Consider the following 21184-nt stretch of genomic DNA (forward strand, 5'->3'; position numbering starts at 1 on the left):
TACCCCCTCTCCCCAAAAACCAACCCCCTGGCACCCCCTAGCCCCCCTCTCCCGCAAACCACCCCCTAGCCCCCCGGTTACCCCCTCGCCCCCAAAACCCTGGCACCCCCTAGCCTCCCTCTCCCGCAAACCACCCCCTAGCCCCCCGGTTACCCCCTCGCCCCCAAAACCCTGGCACCCCCTAGCCTCCCTCTCCCGCAAACCACCCCCTAGCCCCCCGGTTACCCCTCCACCCCCAAACCACCCCCTGGCTGCCCAGTTACCCCCTCACCCCAAACCACTCCCTGTCCCCTTAGTTACCTCCTCTCCCCCAAAACCAACCCCCTGGCACCCCCTAGCTCCCCTCGCCCCCAAAATCAACCCCTAGCCCCCCGGTTACCCCCTGCCCCCCGCCGGCCTCCAGAGCTCCCATCAGTGTCCCGGCCTGGCCCCCCCGCGGGTTCCCCGCTCTCTGTGACGCCCCGCGGGGCTGGAACGCGGCCGGGCCGGGCTGCGATGGGGGCGGCCCGGCGGCTGCTCGGCCTGTGGCTGGCGGCGGCGCTGGCGCTGGGCGCGGCCCGGGGCTGCCTGCAGTGTGACCCCGGCTTCGCCGCCCGCTTCGCCTCCTACCGGCCCCGCCTCAGCCGCAAGTCCTGGGGGCTCGGGGACGTGCCGGCCGCGGGGCGGCTGCTGCGGGGCTGGGCCGGGGACACGGTGCGGGGGCTGCGCCTCAGCATCCCCGCCGAGATCCGTGAGTGACCCGGGACCGCCCGGGACACCCCCCCCGACCGCCGCCGCCCCTGGGCCGAGCCTGCGACACCCCCTGGTTCCCCGAGTGACCCCCGGACACCCCCCCCCCGACCGCCGCCGCCCCTGGGTCCCCGAGTGACCCCGGGACACCCCCCCCCCCGACGACCGCCGGCCCTGGGTCCCCGAGTGACCCCCGGACACCCCCACCCCGACCGCCGCCGCCCCTGGGTCCCCGAGTGACCCCGGGACACCCCCCCCCCCGACGACCGCCGGCCCTGGGCCGAGCCTGCGACACCCCCTGGTTCCCCGAGTGACCCCCTGCGCCTGGGACCCCTCCCTCCGGTCCCTGCCCGTCCTGCTCCCCTCCAGGCCCTGCCCCGGTTCTCCGAGTGACCCCGGGACACCCCAGTCCCCAGGCCCTGCCCCCGAGTGACCCCGGGACACCCCCACCCCGACCGCCGCCACCCCTGGGCCGAGCCTGCGACACCCTGGGTCCCCGAGTGATGCCGGGACCCCCTTGCGCCTGGGACCCCTCCCCCCGGTCCCTGCCCGTCCTGCTCCCCTCCAGGCCCTGCCCTGGTTCCCCAAGTGACCCCGGGACACCCCCTCCACGACCGCCGCCACCCCTGGGCTGAGCCTGCAACACCCCCTGCGCCTGGGACCCCTCGCCCCGGTCCCTGCCCGTCCTGCTCCCCTCCAGGCCCTGCCCTGGTTCCCCGAGTGACCCCAGGGCACCCCCCCCATCCCCAGGCCCTGCCCCTGAGTGACACCCCCAGGCACAATCCCCCCACTCTGTCCCTCGGGCTCCCCTCCTCCCAAATCCCTGATCAATTCCAGGAGAGCCTCCCCAGGAGCCCTCCCCCATCTTCCCACCCTTTGGGGTCCCCGAGAGAGGAGGTTCCTCTTAGCCACCCTGGGATCCATGAGTGACACCCCTAAGCACCGCCCCCCCAAAGAAGGGAGAGCTCTTGCAAGCCCTCTGGGTGCCCTGAGAAAGCGAGGGTCTAGTAGGGTGACCAGATGTCCCGATTTTATAGGGACAGTCCTGATATTTGGGGCTTTTTTCATATAGGCTCCTATTACTCCCCACCCCATCCTGATTTTTCACACTTGCTATCTGGTCACCCTATCCTTCCCTCCTAGGCCTTCAGTGGGAAAGGCCCCGTGCCTAGTCTCTCAAGATAGGAACCTCCTGTGGGCACTTGGCTTTATGCACTGAGATCAATAAGTGCCTCTCAGAGCCTCTAGACTAGAGCAGTGGTTTTCAAACTGCGGGTCACGACCCAGTAGTGGGTCGCGGAATGGAAGGCGCTGGGTCGCGGCAGCTCTGGTCAGCACCGCCGACCGGGCTGTTAAAAGTCCCGTAGGCGATGCTGCCCGGCTAAGGCAGGGTAGTTCCTACCTGTTCTGACACTGCGCTGTGCCCCAGAAGCGGCCAGCAGCAGGTTCGGCTCCTAGGCAGGGGGGCCACGGGGATCTGTGTGCTTCCCCTGCCCCGAGCTCTGCACTCCCATTGGCCAGGAGCTGGGGGGGCGGTGCCTGTGGATGAGAGCCACACGAAACCGCTTGTGCTCCCTCCGCCGAGGAACTGAACCTGCTGCTGGCCGCTTCTGGGGCGCAGCACAGTCCGCGGTGCCAGGACAGACAGGAAGCCTGCTGTGCCGCTGACTGGGAGCCGCCCGAGGTAAGCCCCAACCCCATGCCCCAATCCCCTGCCCCAGCCCTGAGTCCCCCAAACCCAGAGCCTCTTCCTGCACCCCAAACCCCTCATTCCCAGCCCTCTCCAGAGCCTGCACCCCAGCCCAGAGCCCTGACCCCCTCATGCACCCCAACTCCCTGCCCCAGCCCAGAGCCCCCTCCCACTTCCTGAACCCCTCATTCCCATCCCCACCCTGCAGCCCTCACCCCTGCACCCCAACCCTTTGCTCCAGCCTTGAGCCCTTCCCACACCCCAAATCCCTCATCCCCAGCTCCATTGGGTCACAGGCATCAACAATTTTCTTCAACTGGGTCATGAGAAAAAAAGTTTGAAAACCACTGCTATAGAGAGGAAAGAGACCCTCTAGATACCTCCAGGGGGGCTGGAACAATTTGAATAGTGGGGGTGCTGAAAGTCATTGAACCAAACTGTAAACCATGTATATAATGGAAACCACTTCAAGCTGCACCCCCCCCCCCAGCACCCCTGGTTACAGTACCTATGAACATCTTCCATAGACAACTGCTCAGCCTCCCTCCTCCCATTGGTAAGCGGCCCCATCTGACTGCATAGGGGCACAGTATTGCCAACTCCCACCTGTTCCAAAATTAGAATTCAGACCCCCAAAATTATGAGATTGGCATAAAAATTGAGGTTTTTTTTTTGAAGAATAATAAATGCTAGCTAGGTTCTTTTTATTTGCCGTTGTGGGAGTCACGTTTTCAAGATTTTCTCCCCAACCAGAAAGGCTAGAAACTTACTTTTAAAAAAAATGAGAAGAAAGAAAAAAGAAGCGGCAATTCTCTTCCTATCCCAGGACTCCAGAAGCTGGGGCTTTAAGAAAAAGACAAAGTCTCATGCCAGATGGCAACATTGGGGAGGATAATCCTATAATCCTTCCATTGTTCAGTATATCTTGATTTTAGTAAGGCTTTTAACACAGCCCCAAGTGACATTCTCATAAGGGAAACGTGGTCTAGAACTCTAGATGAAATTACTATAAAGTGGGTGCACAACTGGTTGAAGGACCATGCTCAAAGAGTAGGGATCAAACTGGAGGGATGTATCTAGTGGGGTTCCACAGGTGTGTCCTTGGGCCAGTACTATTCGGTATTTTCATTAATGATTTGAATAACGGAGTGGAGAAGATGCTTCTAAAATTTGTGGATGACACCAAGATGGGAGGGTTCCTAGAACGTTGGAGGGCAGGATTAGAATTCAAAACGAGCCTGACAAATTGGAGAATTGATCTGAACTCAACAAGATGAAATTCAGTAAGGACAATTGCGAAGTAATAGGAAGGAAAAATCAAATGCACAACTACAAAATGGAGAATAACTGCCCAGGTGATAATACTGCTTAGGGTTACCATTCGTCCGGATTCCCCCGGACATGTCCGGCTTTTCTGAGTTAAAAAGAGCGTCTGGGGGGAATTTGTAAATGTCCGGACTTCCCCCCCATGCAGAGCGCACGCGGCTAACAGGGCAGCCGGCCGGATGGTGCCACTTGCACTGGGCTCCGGCAGCCAGAGAGCCCCTCCTCCGCTTCCCCCTCCTCTCCCCTGCAGCTGAGATCACTCCCTCCCTCCCTGCATTCGCAGATTGCCGGACGTTTGGGCCTCCGGCAGTCTGGAGCTCCTCCCCCTGCCCAGCGTGCCGCTCCGCAGCACTCTGCGAGGGCGGGAACTGGGCTATGCGCTCCATGGGGGAGCGCAGCAGCGTGTCGGGCTGCGCGTGGAGCCCAACACGCTGTTCTGAGCGGCACGGTAAGGGGGCCAGGGGGTCGGAGACAGGCAGTCAAGAGACAGGGAGCAGGGTTGGATGGGTCGGGAGTTCGGGTGGAGGGGCTGTCTGGGGGTTGGGGGTGTTAGGTTTTGAGCAGTCAGGGGACAGGTAGGGGGTAGGGTCCTAGGGGGGCAGTTAGGCTGGGGGGTCTCAGGAAGGGGACAAGTTAGGGGACAAGGAACAGGGAGGCTTAGGTAGGGGGTGGGGGTCTGGAGGGCAGTTAGGAGCAGGGGTCCCAGGAGGGGGCAGTCAGGGGACAGGGAGCAGAGGGGTTTAGATGGGTCGGGAGTTCTGGGGGGGGCTGTCAGGGGGTGGGGAGTGGTTGGATGGGGTGTGGGAGTCCCTCGTGTCTGTCTGGGGGTGGGGGGAGTGGATAAGGGTTGGGGCACTCAGGGGACAGGTAGGGGGTAGGATCCTAGGGGGCCGTTAGGATAGGGGGGGTTGTCTCAGGAGGGGGCAGTCAGGGGACAAGGAGCAGGGAGGCTTAGGTAGGGGGTGGAGTCCTGAGGGGCAGTTAGGGTTACCATACGTCCGTTTTTTCCCGGACATGTCTGGCTTTTTGGTCCTCAAATCCCCGTCCGGGGGGAATTGCCAAAAAGCCGAACATGTCCGGGAAAATAGCTTTGCCGACATCCCTGCCCCAGTCCCCTGCTTACCTTAGAGCGGCTCCCGCAGGCTGCGAGCTGCAGGCGGATTCCCCCACGGCGGCAGCTGCTGCTGCTGCTCCCCCCAGACACCTCAGCTCTGTGTAGCTGAAGAGCCGAGCTGCCCGAGCGCTACCGGCTTCACGGTTTGCCGGGCAGCCTCCAGACCTCCAGACCCTGCGCCCCCAGCCGGGCGCTTCCCCAGCGCAGCCGGAGCCCAGGAGGGGAAGTGCCCAGCTGGGGGCACAGGGTCTGGAGGTCTGGGGGCTGCCCAGCAAACCGTGAAGCCGGTAGCGCTCGGGCAGCTGTTTCGCGGCTGGGAGGGAGGAAGGGGAATGCGGGGTGCTCAGGAGAGGGGGCGGAGTTGGGGGCGGGGACTTTGGGGAAGTGGTGGGGAAGGGGCGGAGTTGGGGGCGGGGGCAGGGCCCCGTGGAGTGTCCTCTTTTTTTAATGAGGAAATATGGTAACCCTAATACTGCTGAAAGGGATCTGGGGGTTATCATGGATCACAAATTGAACGAGAGTAAACAGTGTGATACAGCTGCTACAAAGGCTAGGGGGTGAGCTAGGAATTGAATCCAGGTCTCTTAAGTCCCAGTCCAATGGTGTACCCCAGTGATCCCCAGCCTTATTACACAGGAGGGCCACATGAACCTAAGCACAGCCTTGGGTGGGTCAAACAGATTCTACATATACACCTCTACCCCGATATAACGCGACCCGATATAACACACATTTGGATAGAACGCGGTAAAGCAGCGCTCCGGGGGGCGGGGCTGCGCACTCCAGCGGATCAAGGCAAGTTCGATATAACGTGGTTTCACCTACAACGCAGTAAGATTTTTTTGGCTCTCGAGGGCAGCGTTATATCGGGGTAGTGGTGTATTAATAAGATTTAAAGTCATCTGTATTGACTTACATGTTAAGTTCAGCTTGTTTCGTATGTATTTAGATAGATTGTTTCTATGTACAGTATTGTCTATTTACACATTTGTATAAACTAAATGATGACAAAACACTAATGAATTAGCCGGTAGCGTATTGTGTTGAAGCAGGTTGCGGGCCTTATGAAATGCTCGGGTGGGCCGTGAATGGCCTGTGGGCCGTGCATGGCCTGTGGGCCGTTAGTTGGCACCACAATCTACTCAATAGGTCACACTTTCTAAAAAAGAACTTGGCCCTTTTGAAAGATCCTGGATGGGAAAAGATCAGTATCTGTCTCTTAGGAAGAAATAAAAAACCAAACCCCAAAACTGAACTGACAATTGAGGTTGTGCAAAACCATGTCAACATTTTACATGGGATGTGAACTTCCGAAGTTCTGCTGCTGGGACTTTAAATGAAGGAGATGTTTAAACAAACCAAGTGGGATTTTAAATGTCTCATTGAAACGGGACAAAACCCCTTCTTACATGACTGGAATACTTACAAATCCTGACCTTAAAGTGTACTCCAAACTAGTGAGATCTAGCAGGAATTTATGCTATTTGGAGATAATCTATGTTATTCAAGGTGTGTGGAAGGGTAGGATGAGTAGCCATCACATGAAGCTATGATAAGGAAAACGCAGGGTACAGTCCCAATCTATCTATGCACTGAGAAATGTAAGCTCCGTGGCTAGATCCTCAGAGGTATTTAGGTTCCTAGCTTCTATTGATGTAATGGAAGTTAGAAGTCTACATACCTTTGAACAGTGGCTCTTAGCCTTTCCAGACTACTGTACCCCTTTCAGGAGTCTCATTTGTCTTGCGTACTCCAAGTTTCACCTCACTTAAACACAACTTGCTTACAAAATCAGACATAAAAATACAAAAGCGTCACAGGACGCTATTATTGAGAAATCGATTATGTTCTCATTTTTGCCATATAATTATAAAATAAATCAATTGGAATATAACTATTGTACTTACATCCAATGTATAGTCCATAGAGCAGTGTAAACAAGTCATTGTCTGCATGAAATTTTAGTTTGTGCTGGTTTGGCTAATGCTAGTAGCCTGTTGTAAAACTAGGCAAATAACTAGATGAGTTGATGTACCCCCTGGAAGACCTCTGTGTACCCCCAGGGGTGTGCGTACCCCTGGTTGATAACTACTGCCTTTGAGGATCTGAGCCCAGAACTCTTGGGGCTGTAATCTTCCGCTGCACAGAATGAACAAGACAATCGGCCTATGGTTTGCACTTCTACTTTTTGATGCATGTTTATGTCATTTTAATCTCATTTCCCTTCCTCCCCAGGCCCCATTCAGTTCATTTGCCATCATGCGTGTCAGGTTTCAGAGTAGCAGCCGTGTTAGTCTGTATCCGCAAAAAGAAGAACAGGAGGACTTGTGGCACCTTAGAGACTAACAGATTTATTAGAGCATAAGCTTTCGTGGACTACAGCCCACTTCTTCGGATGCAACTACTGGTACCTTGGAAGTTAATTCAAGGGGCAGATGAACATCTCTTGAGAGAAAAAGATAGTTTCTGTTTTACCTTGCCCCTTAGCCTTTGATTGTGCCTGCCCTTCATTAGCACAGATCCAACAGGAATGTGGAAGTTTTACCTGGCTCTGCAAAGAGAAACTCGTATACTAAAAGTTTGGAATCTGTTAAACGGTTCTGAGCTTGACGAATTGTAGCATTCAGAGCATTTCTATTTTAAATTGAGTTTTTAACGTTACTTCCCAGGGACCGCTCCAATGTCATTTTCATTTCTTTGGAATCAGAAAAGGTTGGTTATTTTTTGGAATCTTCATTAAAATAAGAGATGATATTGATAAAATACGGTGATGCCACAGCCAGATAAAGGCCTCCTGCTGCTAAATAATCTCCCAGGTGAAAATGAGCCATGTTAAAAATGCATGGCAAACTAAACCCACATTTTCTAAGCCAGAGGTGGTAATTCTATGAAAATATTCTTGATCACCATTTCTGTAATGGTCTCTGTGTTCGTCATTTCATTTGTATTCTGACTGGCTTAGAGATCTTTAATTCAGCCAATGCCATGTTCATCAAAACAGTATTACCAGCTGCCATGATATTTGCTGTTCTTGCTCAAAGCGTCAGCTCCTGGAGTCATAGGAATATGGGAGAATCTCAGCTTTCACTTTTGGTGGTTTTTTTAAAGTATGTTCCTACCCCTCGTGGTTGTATAAATATGTTCCGGAGGTACTCTAAAGGCTCACAAAATAAGGCAAATAAAAAAACCTGCAAATGTATTATTTTTAAAAAAATCTCATGATTTTTAGGTGCCTCACTCCAGATTTTTTGAACACTTGGGATTGACAGTGCTGGAAAAGTGAAAGATTTGTCTGAAAACCAACTTGCTGTAGTTTTGAAGTGAAACTGATACAGAGAACTCACACAAGGCTGTTCAAATCACATAAGTCTCAAACGCAGCACTTAAATGGGTTTCAGATGAAGAGCTTTTAAACAATGTTCCTAGATTCTGTAGCCTGCACCATGGTCACTTTGAACAGAAATTTCACTGATGGTGCCTGAGTGTTCAATATTTCTAGTGACCTCAAGGCGTTCCTTGACTTCTGTTCTACATTCCCAGCTGTGGATAAGCTACATGAAATTGCAGCCAAAGTGTATGAAAAACTTGACATCCTGTTGAGTGGGAAAACGTACCAACCAGGTAAGTTAGTTGACTTGCGAAAAAGGGGATGTGTCATACAGAAGGGTTGGTGATCTGGGATGTCTGTTGCCTAGTGAAGAAGTGGAATGGGTCTCCATTGCGGGGCTTGCCGTTAAGTCAGGACGTGGTGATGACTATCAGCAGCTGGATGGAAAATAAATGGGAGAAAATATATTAAAATGGAAAAAAATAGATGTTGGGGCTTGATCTTGGGAGGTGTCAAATACAAAACTCCCACAGACCTCATGGGATCAGGGCCATGTTCTGTATTTAATTTCACGGGTGTCTTTTTGTTGACCAAATATAAGCATTAGTGTTATAACTCGAATGAGGATCATTTCAGTGTGAGGGTTAATGGATGAAAAAAATGGTTTTATGCCATTTTTTATTGATGGTGTCCAAAGACAGCCAAACAGTGTTTATTTTTATTTTTATTTTTTTTTAAGTGTGGTTTTTCACCCTGGAAAGATCAGGAATGCTACATCTGGTCTTCCCTGGTTTTGCTAGAAGACTCATGGTGATGCGTGGTGGGAGCTTTAAGGCACCTTTTCCCCAGTTATTTCTCAAGAGATTCCTTAAATAGGTTTTAGCAACAACAAAATACAAGTTTTAAACCATCTGAATAAAAATCACTTCCCCCTAATTAATCAGATTTCACTTCTGCGTGATTTCTGATATCATAGCTTGGTCCCCCAGACATCTGTACAGTCTTCTAGGAAAACAAGATGACAAAACTTTCATTTCCAATGTTAAGAGGAAGCAGGATTTCCCCCCTTTTTTATTTTTAAAACTTTCAAGCTGCCCATCTTCATCATAAAGAGCCACAAACCCAGTTTGTGCAGGCCACCTTTAGTACAGATCCAAGGCAATGCAGAAATATTTGCCATACCGGGATTACTGGAGATATAATAAATTATTATTGTAATTTACCGTAAATTATATATTAGCCTGCAGTGAAGTTCTATTTGTATTATTATGATTGTAGTGTGGTAGCACATAGACGCCACACTCATGGACCTGGGCCCAGCGTGCTAGGCGCTGTACAAACACAGAATGAAAAGACAGCCCTGCCCCTAAGAGCTGACAGGCAGACAGATGGGGGAGCGCAAGGAAACAATAAGACAATATTGGTCACTTTCGTTCTCTCACCTAACAGGATCACTAAAAGCGACAGATTAATTGAAACAAAACAAAGCAAATTTCTGCCAACATTATCATTGTTTCACTAGCTTTGTAAGCGTTCCTGAGAAGGAAACAGCTTTCTTTCAGGGGCCAAGGATACAAGCGTAGCAGAAATGCAAGGTACTTGGCTTAGGATCTGGATGGATGGGGAATGAGGACCTGATTCTGCCACCATGTATGCATGCAACTTCTAAGCACATGAGTAGTCTCCCTGAAGTCAATGGGAATACTCACAGGCATAAAAAGAACAGGAGTACTTGTGGCACCTTAGAGACTAACAAATTTATTAGAGCATAAGTTTTCGTGGACTACAGCCCACTTCTTCGGATGCATATAGAGTGGAATAAATATTGAGGAGATATATATACACACATACAGAGAGCATGAACAGGTGGGAGTTGTCTTACCAACTCTGAGAGGCCAATTAAGTAAGAGAAAAAAACTTTTGAAGTGATAATCAAGATAGCCCAGTACAGACAGTTTGATAAGAAGTGTGAGAATACTTACAAGGGGAGATAGATTCAATGTTTGTAATGGCTCAGCCATTCCCAGTCTTTATTCAATCCTGAGTTGATTGTATCTAGTTTGCATATCAATTCCAGCTCAGCAGTCTCTCATTGGAGTCTGTTTTTGAAGTTTTTCTGTTGTAAGATAGCCACCCGCAGGTCTGTCATTGAATGGCCAGACAGGTTAAAGTGTTCTCCCACTGGTTTTTGAGTATTCTGATTCCTGATGTCAGATTTGTGTCCATTAATTCTTTTGCGTAGAGACTGTCCAGTTTGGCCAACGTACATGGCAGAGGGGAACACAGGCATAAAGTTAAGCATATGCATGAATGTTTGCGGAATCGGGTGCTAATTTACGATACAAAGCAAGTGTAGAATATTTTTTCCCCATATGATCTGACAGAAGCAACCCTAGTCTGTAGCACTGCGAATTCCGGTTAAAGCCTGCACTTGGGGAGAGAATCCACATTTCTGAGGCCCACTTTCATTCAGTAATATTTTCCGTGTCCCGATGTTGACATGCACGTCGGGAGTTACAGACGTTATCGGTTTAAATGACGGCCCGAGACTGAGCTCAGTGCTCCCTTGTTGTCTAGAGGCGCTTTCTGATTACCTCTAAAAAGCTGGCAGAATAACTAAAGGGAAATAAAGTCAGCTAGAGTCGGCTGTATTGATTCAGGAACGAAGTTGAATTATAGCCAGGAATACGTGAGCCACTGGAGCTCTCACTTACGATTAGGGCCCTACCAAATTCACGGTCCATTTGGGTCAATTTCACGGTCATAGGATTTTTAAAATGGTCAATGTCATGATTTCAGCTATTTACATCTGAAATTTCATGGTGTTGTAATTGTCGGGGTCCTGACTCAAAAAGGAGTTGTGAGGGGAGGGGTTATAAGGTCATTGTAGGGGCGGGGGAGGGGCTGTGGTACTGCGACCCTTACTTCTGCGCTGCTGCTGGCGGTGGTGCTGCCTTCAGAGCTGGGCAGCTGGAGAGCGGCGGCTGCTGGCCGGGAGCCCAGCTCTGAAGGCAGGGCCGCCGCCAGCCGCAGCGCAGAAGTAAGGATGGCATGCAGGGCCGGCTCCAGGCACCATGCAACCAAGCACATGCTTGGGGCGGCACCTGGTAAGGGGCGGCCAATCTTGGGGTGGCGGGGGGGGGCGGCGCGGCATTCCGCGGGAGGGGGTGCTCCAGTGGCGCGGGGCGCGGCGCTCGGTGGGGGGGCGGGACGCTTGGCGGGGGGGCGCTTTTTTTTTGCTGCTTGGGGCATCAAAAAAGTTAGAGCCGTCCCTGATGGCATGATATGGTATTGTCCTTACTTCTGCGCTGCTCCCTGGAGAGCTGGGTCCTCAGCAGCTGCCACTTTCCAGCTGCCCAGCTCTGAAGGCAGCAGCAGAGAAGTAAGGGTGGCATGGTAGAGTATTGCCACCCTTACTTCTGCACTGCTGCTGGCGGGACGCTGCCTTCAGAGCTGGGCGCCCGGCCAACAGCCTCCACTCTCTGGCTGCCCAGCTCTGAAGGCAACGCAGAAGTAAGGGCGGCAATAACGCAACCTCCCTAAAATAACCTTGCGATCCCCCTGCAACTCCCTTTTGGGACCCCCAATTTGAGAAGCGCTGGTCTCCCCTGTGAAATCTGTATAGTGTAGGGTAAAAGTACACAAAAGACCAGATTTCACGGTCCGTGACGCGTTTTTCATGGCCATGAATTTGGTAGGCCCCTGTGTATGATTTAACTGGTATGTTGTGACCTGCTAAGCAGGTCAGAGCCCTGCTGCATTAGGTGCCACCCAAACACAGTAAATAACAGTCCCTGTCCCACACCACTTACCTCTCTCTCTTTTGAAGGTCTTCTCCCTCAACTCCTGCAGTCCGTTTTTCAGAAGCAGATCCTGCTGCTGCAGCGAGCAATCGTTGAAAGTGAGCCTCTTCCCTTTCCTCTGCATGCCACCCCCTCACCTTTGGTTTCTGCTGGTAGCACCTGTAGCTGTAGTAAAGAGGGAGTGGAAAAGAGCGCAAAGGTCAACACGGGGACACTGTAGGGTTCACAAGTGTTGTGAAGGGAGGGGGCTGGGGTCAAAGGGCTGCTGAGTGTTGACACGAGGCTGTCAGGGAAAGGGCCTGGTGGGAAGGGAGGGGTGTTATCAGACACTGAGGGCAATTTCAGAGCAAGAGCTGGAGCCTGGTGGGGAAGGGGCAGGACAGCATGTAGTATCTGTGAATCGCCGAGTGGGCTGGGGACAGAGGAGCTCTCAGGCAGGACGGGACTCAGCAAGTCTGCAGAAGATTCTGGGGCCTAGAAGGGAGATCTCATCCTGGGCCGTGGAGGGGAGATTTCCGAGTAGGTCTGGGATGGTCTCCAGCTTTGCGGTAGGGCTAAGGGGAAGCAGAGCTGCGCTTTGAACTGCCTGCGTGACACCATGAGAACTGAGACTCCAGGGAAAATGAGGGTGTTACAGTGCTTGAGGGGAGGGGATAAGTAAGATCATGGGCAGAGTAGCAGGGCCTGGTTTTCACACCAGAGAGCACTGAGGAAGCAGTGCCAAGTGGTTAGAGCACTAACTGGGGACTTCAGAGACCCAGGTTCAATTCTCTGCTCTACCACAAACTTCCTTTGTGACCTTGGAGAAGTTCCTTAGCCTCTGGGCCTCAGTTTCCCTTCTGTGCAACAGGGATAGTAGCACTGCTCCACACGGGGCAGGTAGGAAGGATATAACAAAGAGTGCGAGGCACTCAGGTGCTGCCGTGATGAGGGCCAGATAAGTACAGTGTTTGTTGTTAATGGCGATCAGTTGAAACAAGGGCTCTTTAACCCTAATGAACTCTCCCTGCGTTCCCTAGGCAGACTGGAGTGTGAACGTCACTGTGGTAAGTCAGGGGGGTTTGCGGGGTTCATTGTTAATGATTTAGCTCTGTGGTTCTCAGCTTTCCACCTTGCAGCCCCCTTTCCAGTTAGCCATGTGGGGAGAGCAGGGTGGGTGTGACCCCAGACACCTTCCAGTCCCTGTTTTGAGACCCCCGATCTAAACAAAAAGCAGGACAGTGAATCCGCCCAAATCAGTCCTGGTCCCCTTAAAGTTAATGGCAGAACTCCCATGGGCTTCACGGGGGGCTGGGATTTCACCCCAGACCTATAATCTCCACTGTTCCAGCAGCGACCAGAAGTTACTGCTGATATGTCCAACAGGCGACTTCCCCATGCAGTCAGTTTCACTCTTGTATGTTACAGGAATCTTCAGATATGACGCTGTCTCCTGCATGAATTGTAACTTCTCCAGACCGGCTTGCTTTGGATATAACTGCGAGTAGGGAGCACGTCTTTATATGGAGAGAGAGAGAGAGAGAGAGAGAGAGAGAGAGAGAGTGTGTGTGTGTGTGTGTGTGTGTGTGAGTGAGTGAGTGAGTGAGTGAGAACTGCCCATCAGCTCCGGCTGAGCCCTGTGGCTGTGCTGTACCCAGGGACATTGGTAACTGCCTAAGAGAGGGCAGAGGAACTATACGTCTTCTTTAAAGAGACTAGATTATTAACAGGGCTGTTGATTAACCAAGTAGCCCTACTAGAAGAGAAACATCTAAAAAAAGTCCTTACCCCACCCCTCTAGCCAGCTGCCTTCAAACCTTCCCTTTCTTCAACAGGTCATCAGAAGAATGGGAAACAGCCTTGAAAGGCCTTTTTGATTACATGTAAGTGTCAGCTCAGTGTTCGGCTTTCCAGGATCTGGCACGAAGGCTGTGTCTACACTAGGAGAAAGAGGTTAAAAACCCATTTTCCTAGTGAAGACAAGGCCTTGTGGATGGTGTTGGTTTAGGTTTTTAGTTCATTACACAGGGTTTTTAATGAGCTTTCCAAATACAATACAAGGCTCTGATCCCGGAACCCTTACTCACATGAGTAACTGGAATGGGACCTGTTTGAACTAGAGTAGATCGTTTAGAAAAACATCCACTCCTGCTTGAAAGATTGCGAGTGGTGGAGAATGAAAACCCTAACCAGTAGGGGGCAGCAGTTTGGGGGAAATGCACCGGGGTGGGAGAGGCCCCAGATTCAAGAGCTACTTTGACCGTCTTTGGTCCCTCATCTAAGAGAGGGCGGGCGTCGATGGGGATGGTGTTCTGGTTTCGGTTTCCAGCATCTGCACGGCGTGCAGCGATGTAGCTGCCCTCGCGCCAGGAAACCAGAGCCATGCACTGATGGCTTGAGGACGGGGGAGAAAATGATGGGCCCCGAAATGGAATGATGTTGTTACCTTTAAACCCGGTGTGGCTCTGAGATGGGAGCAGGGAGGCAGCAGCCCCGTTCAGATACTTTTGCAGGGGAGGAAAGATGTTGAAAGCACCCTGCCTAGGAAAGCACTGAGCTTCCTCGCCACAGCACATGCTGGGCTGGTGTCTTCTGTCCCTATAGCAATAGCTGTAGGAGGTAGCACTGGCGGGGTAGGCTCTGGATTTCCTCTTCTCTAGCACACGAATGACAGTGTTAGTTTAACATTTGCTGCTGGAGACCTTTGCCCAGGTTCAGAGCTCTGCGCTCTGGGGGTTATTCGAGTGGAACTCCACTGGAAGCCTGACTTGGCAGCCATCAGTGCAGTATTGGGTTGTCTGTGTCCTGCCCAGCCCTTTCACACTGAGCTCACGGGGGCACCATGCTGGGCCGGCTCAGACCCTGTCTATAAGGTTGAGTCCCAGAGCGAGGGCGAGGTGAGAACCCACCATTCAACAGCTGGGGGAATCCCTGACACTCCTATTTCACTGTGTGTTTCTTCTTTTTCAGAAACAAAATATACCGGTAAGTGGGGCATTTTTTCCTTACCAGTTGGAAGGACTCCAGGACCAGTAGCAGATATTTTCTATCTACCTCTAATACTTTCCACGCTGGTGACTCCCTGTAGGGAAACAGGGACGTGAAATGCTGCAGCCCTTTCTCTGACCCCCAGGCTGATGGTTTCTAATGGGAAACTGAAGGCATGTGCTGCAGAAGGGGGAAGGGCTGCTACCTTGGGGTCAGATTCTCCTTTCACTGACGGTTATAAATCAGGGGTAACTCCATTGACTGCAACTGAGTTACACCAGGCTAAGTGAGAGCTGAACTGGGCCTAGCCTGGCGGTCAGGGAGTTAGCCTAGGACTTGGAAGACCTGGTTCAGTTCTCTCCTCGGGTGAATCACGTCTCTCTGGCTCAGAAATCAGTGGGAGTCAGGGGCCTATCCAGCTTTGAGGAGCTGGGCCCTAGGCCCTGTGCGGGTAGTAGCTGGTCTCTACCTGCATTGATCAGTGTCAGCTGGTGGAACAACCCGCCATTGATTCAGGGCTGCAGGGACCAAGGCTGCCTCTTCCAGGAGCAGTGCTCTGAACATGATGGCAGACTCGGCCCAAGTGAAGGAGAAACTCCCCCGTTCAGGGGCTCAACCCTCTGAGCCTGGATGGGGAGCTGCCACCCCTCTGCCAGCCCTTCCTGTGGCAGTGCAGGGGGCGGGGAAGGGGCGCTGAGCTGGAGTTAACCCCTTGTTCATGGGGGACCTGGTAGTGCCCTTGCAGCCCGGCTCAGGGATGAATTCTGGATGCTTTCCTCTGAACTGAAGGGCCTCTAATCTCATGTTTTCTCCTCAGGCAATCAGCAAGGTGGCTAGTTGCCTTGAGAAGGATCCCAGGCTTCCAGTGAGTGTCTGTTCGGCTCCTGTTTGGGCTTCAGGGACCCAGTTCTTCAAATGGCCTCCCTGAAGGGCAGAGATTCCTTTCACCCAGCCGCCATGAAGCACTCCAGGCCCATGCCAGGCCTCGGCTGCTGAGTACTCCTCCAGCGCAGAGATACACCCAGTTCCTGAGAAGAGGAGGACTGATCCTTCAGTTCCTCTCCTGGGCTCAGCCCTTTAACGCCTATGGATGAGAAATGAGCAGTTACTAGGCATTGCACAGCTGTATTCCCCATGCACTGCTTTGACAGTCCCCTCCCATTGCTTTGGGGAGTGGGATTAAGACCAGGCTGTTCAATCCTCCAGTGACTGCTCCGCTTCTTAACTCATATGACGACTGTGCGGTGTATGGCTGGCCAGTGCAGAAGCAGCAGGCTCCAGAGGGTAGGCCACTGGCTGCGATTCCCAGCTCTGCCACTGGGACAGCTGGGGCAGTTCCCCCTTCCACCCAGAGTCTGTAAGCTCTTCAGGGCAGGGACTGTCTCTCGCTGTACAGCATGACGGGGCTCTGACCTTGTCTGGGGTCCGTGGGCTCTACCATACTGATCTGTAATCCCAGGATAACTAGACTCCATCCTATTCTGCTGAAAGCAAGCGAGCTTTCTGGCTCAGGGGCTTGGGTTGGTTTTTGACAGCAGTGCTCAGCTACCGCCCAGCTCTCTAATCAGCCTCTTTGTCTTTCAGCAATTGCACATCCACCAGGTAAGTAGGCACCAGGAAGGGGACTTGTTAATTTGAGCATAAACTGTAGCCAGCGTCCTTCTCTCTCAGCAAAAGAGCCTCAGTGTTGAGGGGAATCTTTTCTGAGGGATGGGGCTATAGAAGAGCTAGATTATCATTTCCCTCCCACCTTGCTCCTGCCCTCAGAAGCACATTGCAACCATCCTTGGAAGCAGTGGGGGTACAGTTTCATGCAATTTTTAATAACTCTGAGAACAGACAAGCCTACTTTAGTATTGAGGTGCCATGGTGAAGCCAGAGAACTATATGCAACCCCCTCCCTGCTTCTTCCCCCTAGTGTAATGAACATGGCACTCCTGTCCTAGGACTGGCAAGCAGAGTTTAGGTAAATGCAGCTCCCGGCCACTACGCTGCACTGCTGCCCACACCGTAGGAACCCTGGCGTTGCAGTCACTTTTGTGGCCAAAACTAGTCTTGGCCCTAGTACTTCCTGCTGAGACCAGTCACGACCCTTTAGATTTAAGGAGGTAGAAAACAATCTTCACAAATTGACTAGTTGTTGCTTTTAGTAGGGACTGTGTTTAGCGTATTTCCTTCCACTGAGAGAGAGAGACACATGCCCCTTTCAGCCCCTGCAGCATTTCATTTTTTACTAGAAAATTATTAATCTTGACTGTTTTATTCTCCCTTCCCTACAGCCCAGCAATGCTAAACTTTAAAAGTAAGTTTGCAAATAGAGGATTTCTTATAGCTTTAAGGGGCTGGGGGTTAGCTGCGTCTGCGGCTACAGTTGACTTTTTCCTCCGGGTCTCCCTGGCCAATAGCAGCACTGCTAGAGACGGGAGCCGGTGTTTGCCAGCATTCTAACCATGGTGTGGCCCTGCTCACCAGGGACAGAGGAGATGGAGCCAGGCCCGGCTCTGTTGGCCCTAGATGGGGGGTGGTTTGGGGATACATGTTTAGCAGAATCGCTAGTATAAACAACAGAGGAAGGGCTCTCCAATCTGCACTACTGCTGGAGGTTATTGGCCTGCACAGAACAGTGGAGGATGCAGTTTGCAGACGTTTGGGGGACAAGGACGATGACTGGGGTCCCTCGTTCAGCCTCCTGGAAGGTAATGGTTTGTATGCGTTTTGCCATTGTTTGTCAGGCCTTAGCAGGAGTTGAAGTCTAAAAATGAGTAGAAGAGGGGACACAGAGTATTTCCTAAGGAAAAAGTGAATTAAAACTATCTAGTACGTGGAGCTGGAGCCAGCAGGTGTCCAAGTCTGAAAGGCAGAAGCTGGATTTAAAATGCCGAGTGGTTAGCAAAAGTCATAATCCTCACACCAGCTACACTCATGTTCTGCTTCAGCAGGCTGTTTCCATTTGCCCTTGGTTGCAAATGCACAAGAGGGGGCATCAGTGCTCCTCTAACCATGGGACTGATGCCAGGGCAGGCCTTCTCCATGCTGCCCCCCCCCCCCCCCCCCGAGCTCTGCCAAGGCACCTCACCTGTTAATTGTGGCTGTTTTATTAAATGGCAGTTTTTCTTGAGTTGAGACTAGGTCAAACCCTTCCCTGCTGCCCTGTGGCATATTGGAACAGAGTTCCGTTTTCTCTGCCCTCAAAACTGAAGCCACAGTAAAGATATACAAGCCTTTCTGCTCTCTGGTTACGAAGGCTCCAACCCTTTGAGAGCAGCTTTTCCTTTCTCCCAGCTTGAGTTTCATTGCAGATAGTGGATTGCAGCCCTTTGTTTCCTCTACTGCCGCCTCTTTTCCTGGGTACTCCAAGAGATTGCACTAGTTCCATTCATCACATGGGCTTAGCTGTGTTTTTCAGACCAGTCCAAGCGCTAATGGGTTTTTGTTTCTTCTACCTCCAAGGGATAAAGGCCAGCATGTCTGAGACTTGGCACAACACGCTTGTGAACAGGAAGACTACTGGATGGCACAAACACAGAATCCCCCCCCCTAGAGTGATAGACTGCTGAGCTGTGATTTTTTAAATGAATACTTAGAATGTATTAGGTGTAAGGGAAATTAAACAGAAATGATCAGTGGAATGCTATGTTATACTTCTATACATCATCACGTTTCACACACACAACTCAAAGGCGATTTAATCAAAATGCATCAAGCCACTGGACAGCAGGAAATCACTTTTTACCCGAATGCCTGCATAGTTTCCCTGCCACTTCAGTTGCATTAATGAGCTTCTGTATTCCACCCCAGAACTGGCTGCAATTTCAGTGACAGCTAAAATGATCTCTTGAAAATGGTTTATAAAAACCTCATCCACCACTCTTAATAAAAGGCTGTAAGACTAGAAAGGTATTACAAAAATCAAAATTAACCTTTGTTTTGAAATTTTATTAGATCATCTTGACACAAAATTGTTACAGCAGCTTGTGGTCTTTCTTCGTAAGGGAATGTTGATAGCAAATAAATTCTTTAATATAACACATCAGACAGTTTCAAAGGTCTAGAATCACTGCACAGGATTCTTTAAGAGAAGACTCTACATGCTAAAGTGACAGTTTTCATCCATTAATTTTTTAATTCCCCCACCCCCTCTAATTAAGGAACGTTATCATCCTTTAAGACAACTGTAATATGTTCAGTTTCTAATACACAAACTGGCTAACCAAGGGAGGTTGAGTGTCAATACCAAACCAGACCACTTCACCAGCACAGGAGCCTGCTGCGAAAGGACTCCGGCAGTACACAAGTGCAATCAGACAGCAGACGATGCTGGTCCTAGCAATAAAACCACAGCAGAGCCTTTTGAAAACGCCCTAACATGGGACGAGTGTAAAGAGGCACAACGTGTCTAACAAAAGGTAAGATCGGGATCAGTTCTGATCTCACCCTTTGTCCCCAGGCTGTAGGGTTGTCATCAGTCTGCTGTGCAATACTGACATTTGTTGGAGGGGGGAAGTTGCCAAAAACTTAAGTGCAGACATTGTCCATGTCTATCTCCTCCACCGGAGCCCTTTTGGTAGTAGCAATTGACAGTTCTTTACCCACATCTCAAAGTAATAACCGTTTAGTGCATTCCAAGTCTGCTGGAAATAGAACAGCACAAGGAATTGAAAAAGGAGAGATTTTGGAAAGTGATGCCAGTTAGGAGTACGGTCCTCATTTGTACTTCAGTGACAGAAAAAACTCTTTCCAGTCAATTATTCCAGGTGAACTCAACAGCACAGAATGGAGTCATTTTATCAGACCCTCTTTTATACCCTTGCAGTAACTCGTACCACAAACACAAGTGTGTAGTGTTCTCCATCCACTCCCGCTCGGCCCCAATTACACCTTGGCTGCTGGCACCTGGCTATGTCCAAATCTACCTTCACGAAAGCAGGGCCAGCACAATGCTCCAGGGACCAATTAAACACATTGTCACATCTCAACATGGATAACATGGGGACAAACGTTTTGGAGCAGGAGGTACTTTAGGGAGCTATTTCTCCAACCTGCTACTGGTCAACCTCATCTGGTGAGCCACATTATAAACAAAATAAAAAACAGGAACAAAAAACCTTTGGATTTCCAGTTTCTTTGCTACATTCTAACTTTTCAGGAATGTGAAATTTCAGTGCACTTTACAAAGCACATCAGCAGAGATCACTTATGGGGAAATGTTTAATAGGCCTTGTTTTGGGGATGAACAGGAGCAGAGAGGACTAAGGAGTCAACACTTTTCAGCCCATGTTTTAGCTATTGTTAACAGAAGGTAAGGCCCAAGGCAGCTACCATAAGCGGAAACCCAGGAGTGTCCCAAACTCTTACCAGGTGCCTACTGATTAGCTCTTACGATATCAAGGATATTGATATTCAGGACCAAGTGAGCTTGAGAGTAGGAGGTGGTTGCCTTCAGGTCCAACACCAGCTTCTGCTAAAAATATACACCTACAAAAGCAGACATATTCCATAGACCAGGGCCAAGGCAACCTTCTACGTTAACAATGCTACTGATAACGTTCTGCTCCATATGGGAGGCAGGGTGTATTGGATTGCTGGGAACTGCTGAATAAATAACCCCCCAAACATGTCAGGATCTCACTGGGCTGGAAAGGGTTAACATCACAGTTGGTAAAAAGATTCCAAATAAAAAAGGTAACATACAGCCTTAAAATGTCTAAACTGCAGACAAGGGTGGAGTTAACTGAAAAGCACGTGCCCCGAGATAGTACATGCGTACGAGGGAGAAACGTAACACTTGGATCTGTTTGTCTTACACTTCTTTAAGTGCATCTCCTGTAGTTGCAATATTTATAAAGACTATTCAGCACTTTGATAATGTCTCTTTCATCTCATCCAGCAAGTTGCTCAGCAGGGTGGAATCGTTACATTTTCCGTCCACGGATACTGAATTCTCTCCCTTTAAAAGAAGAGGGAGTCAGTTAAGCCCCTTCTTTAGTAAGGGCACAATTCTACTCCCAGTGGAGCCAGTGGGAGCCAAGGCAGGCCCTAGGTCTGTTCTTTGGGAGGGTGAATAGGCAGTGGCTCATTAGCCCCTGAGCCGATGGGGCCTGTGCCCAGGGGACCTGCACAACTGGGGGACGCCCCCGTGCCCCGATCCTGCTCCGCCGCAGCAGCGCCAGGCGTGGGAATCCCTAGCACCCCCAGACACCAGCAGAAGCCGCGGGGCAGGCAGGGAG

At 51.1% G+C, this 21184-nt stretch overlaps 2 protein-coding genes across 9 annotated transcripts in view; one reads left to right on the plus strand and one right to left on the minus strand.

Annotated features, from left to right (window-relative positions):
• Positions 1–468: 468 nt before the first annotated feature.
• IZUMO4 (IZUMO family member 4) lies at positions 469–19456 on the plus strand. Its single transcript, XM_005283876.5, has 11 exons — positions 469–730; positions 8400–8480; positions 12017–12088; positions 13010–13036; positions 13398–13473; positions 13805–13852; positions 14940–14954; positions 15775–15822; positions 16542–16559; positions 17237–17259; positions 18408–19456. The coding sequence occupies exons 1-11, from the start codon at positions 496–498 to the stop codon at positions 18512–18514; spliced, it is 750 nt and encodes a 249-aa protein (XP_005283933.2). The 5' UTR covers positions 469–495; the 3' UTR covers positions 18515–19456.
• The window catches only part of AP3D1 (adaptor related protein complex 3 subunit delta 1), a 71411-nt gene continuing 69105 nt past the window's right edge, over positions 18879–21184 (minus strand). For all 8 annotated transcript variants that reach the window (XR_010594892.1, XM_065578250.1, XM_065578249.1 and 5 more), the window contains one exon: positions 18879–20904. Coding sequence is in view for 7 of the 8 variants with exons in the window: in XM_065578250.1 (XP_065434322.1) it covers positions 20809–20904 (96 nt within the window). In the remaining variant the exon portion in view is untranslated. The remainder of the gene's footprint in view (positions 20905–21184) is intronic.

The sequence above is a fragment of the Chrysemys picta genome, chromosome 25 (genome assembly GCF_011386835.1).
Source record: "Chrysemys picta bellii isolate R12L10 chromosome 25, ASM1138683v2, whole genome shotgun sequence".
Taxonomy (NCBI): Eukaryota; Metazoa; Chordata; order Testudines; family Emydidae; genus Chrysemys; species Chrysemys picta.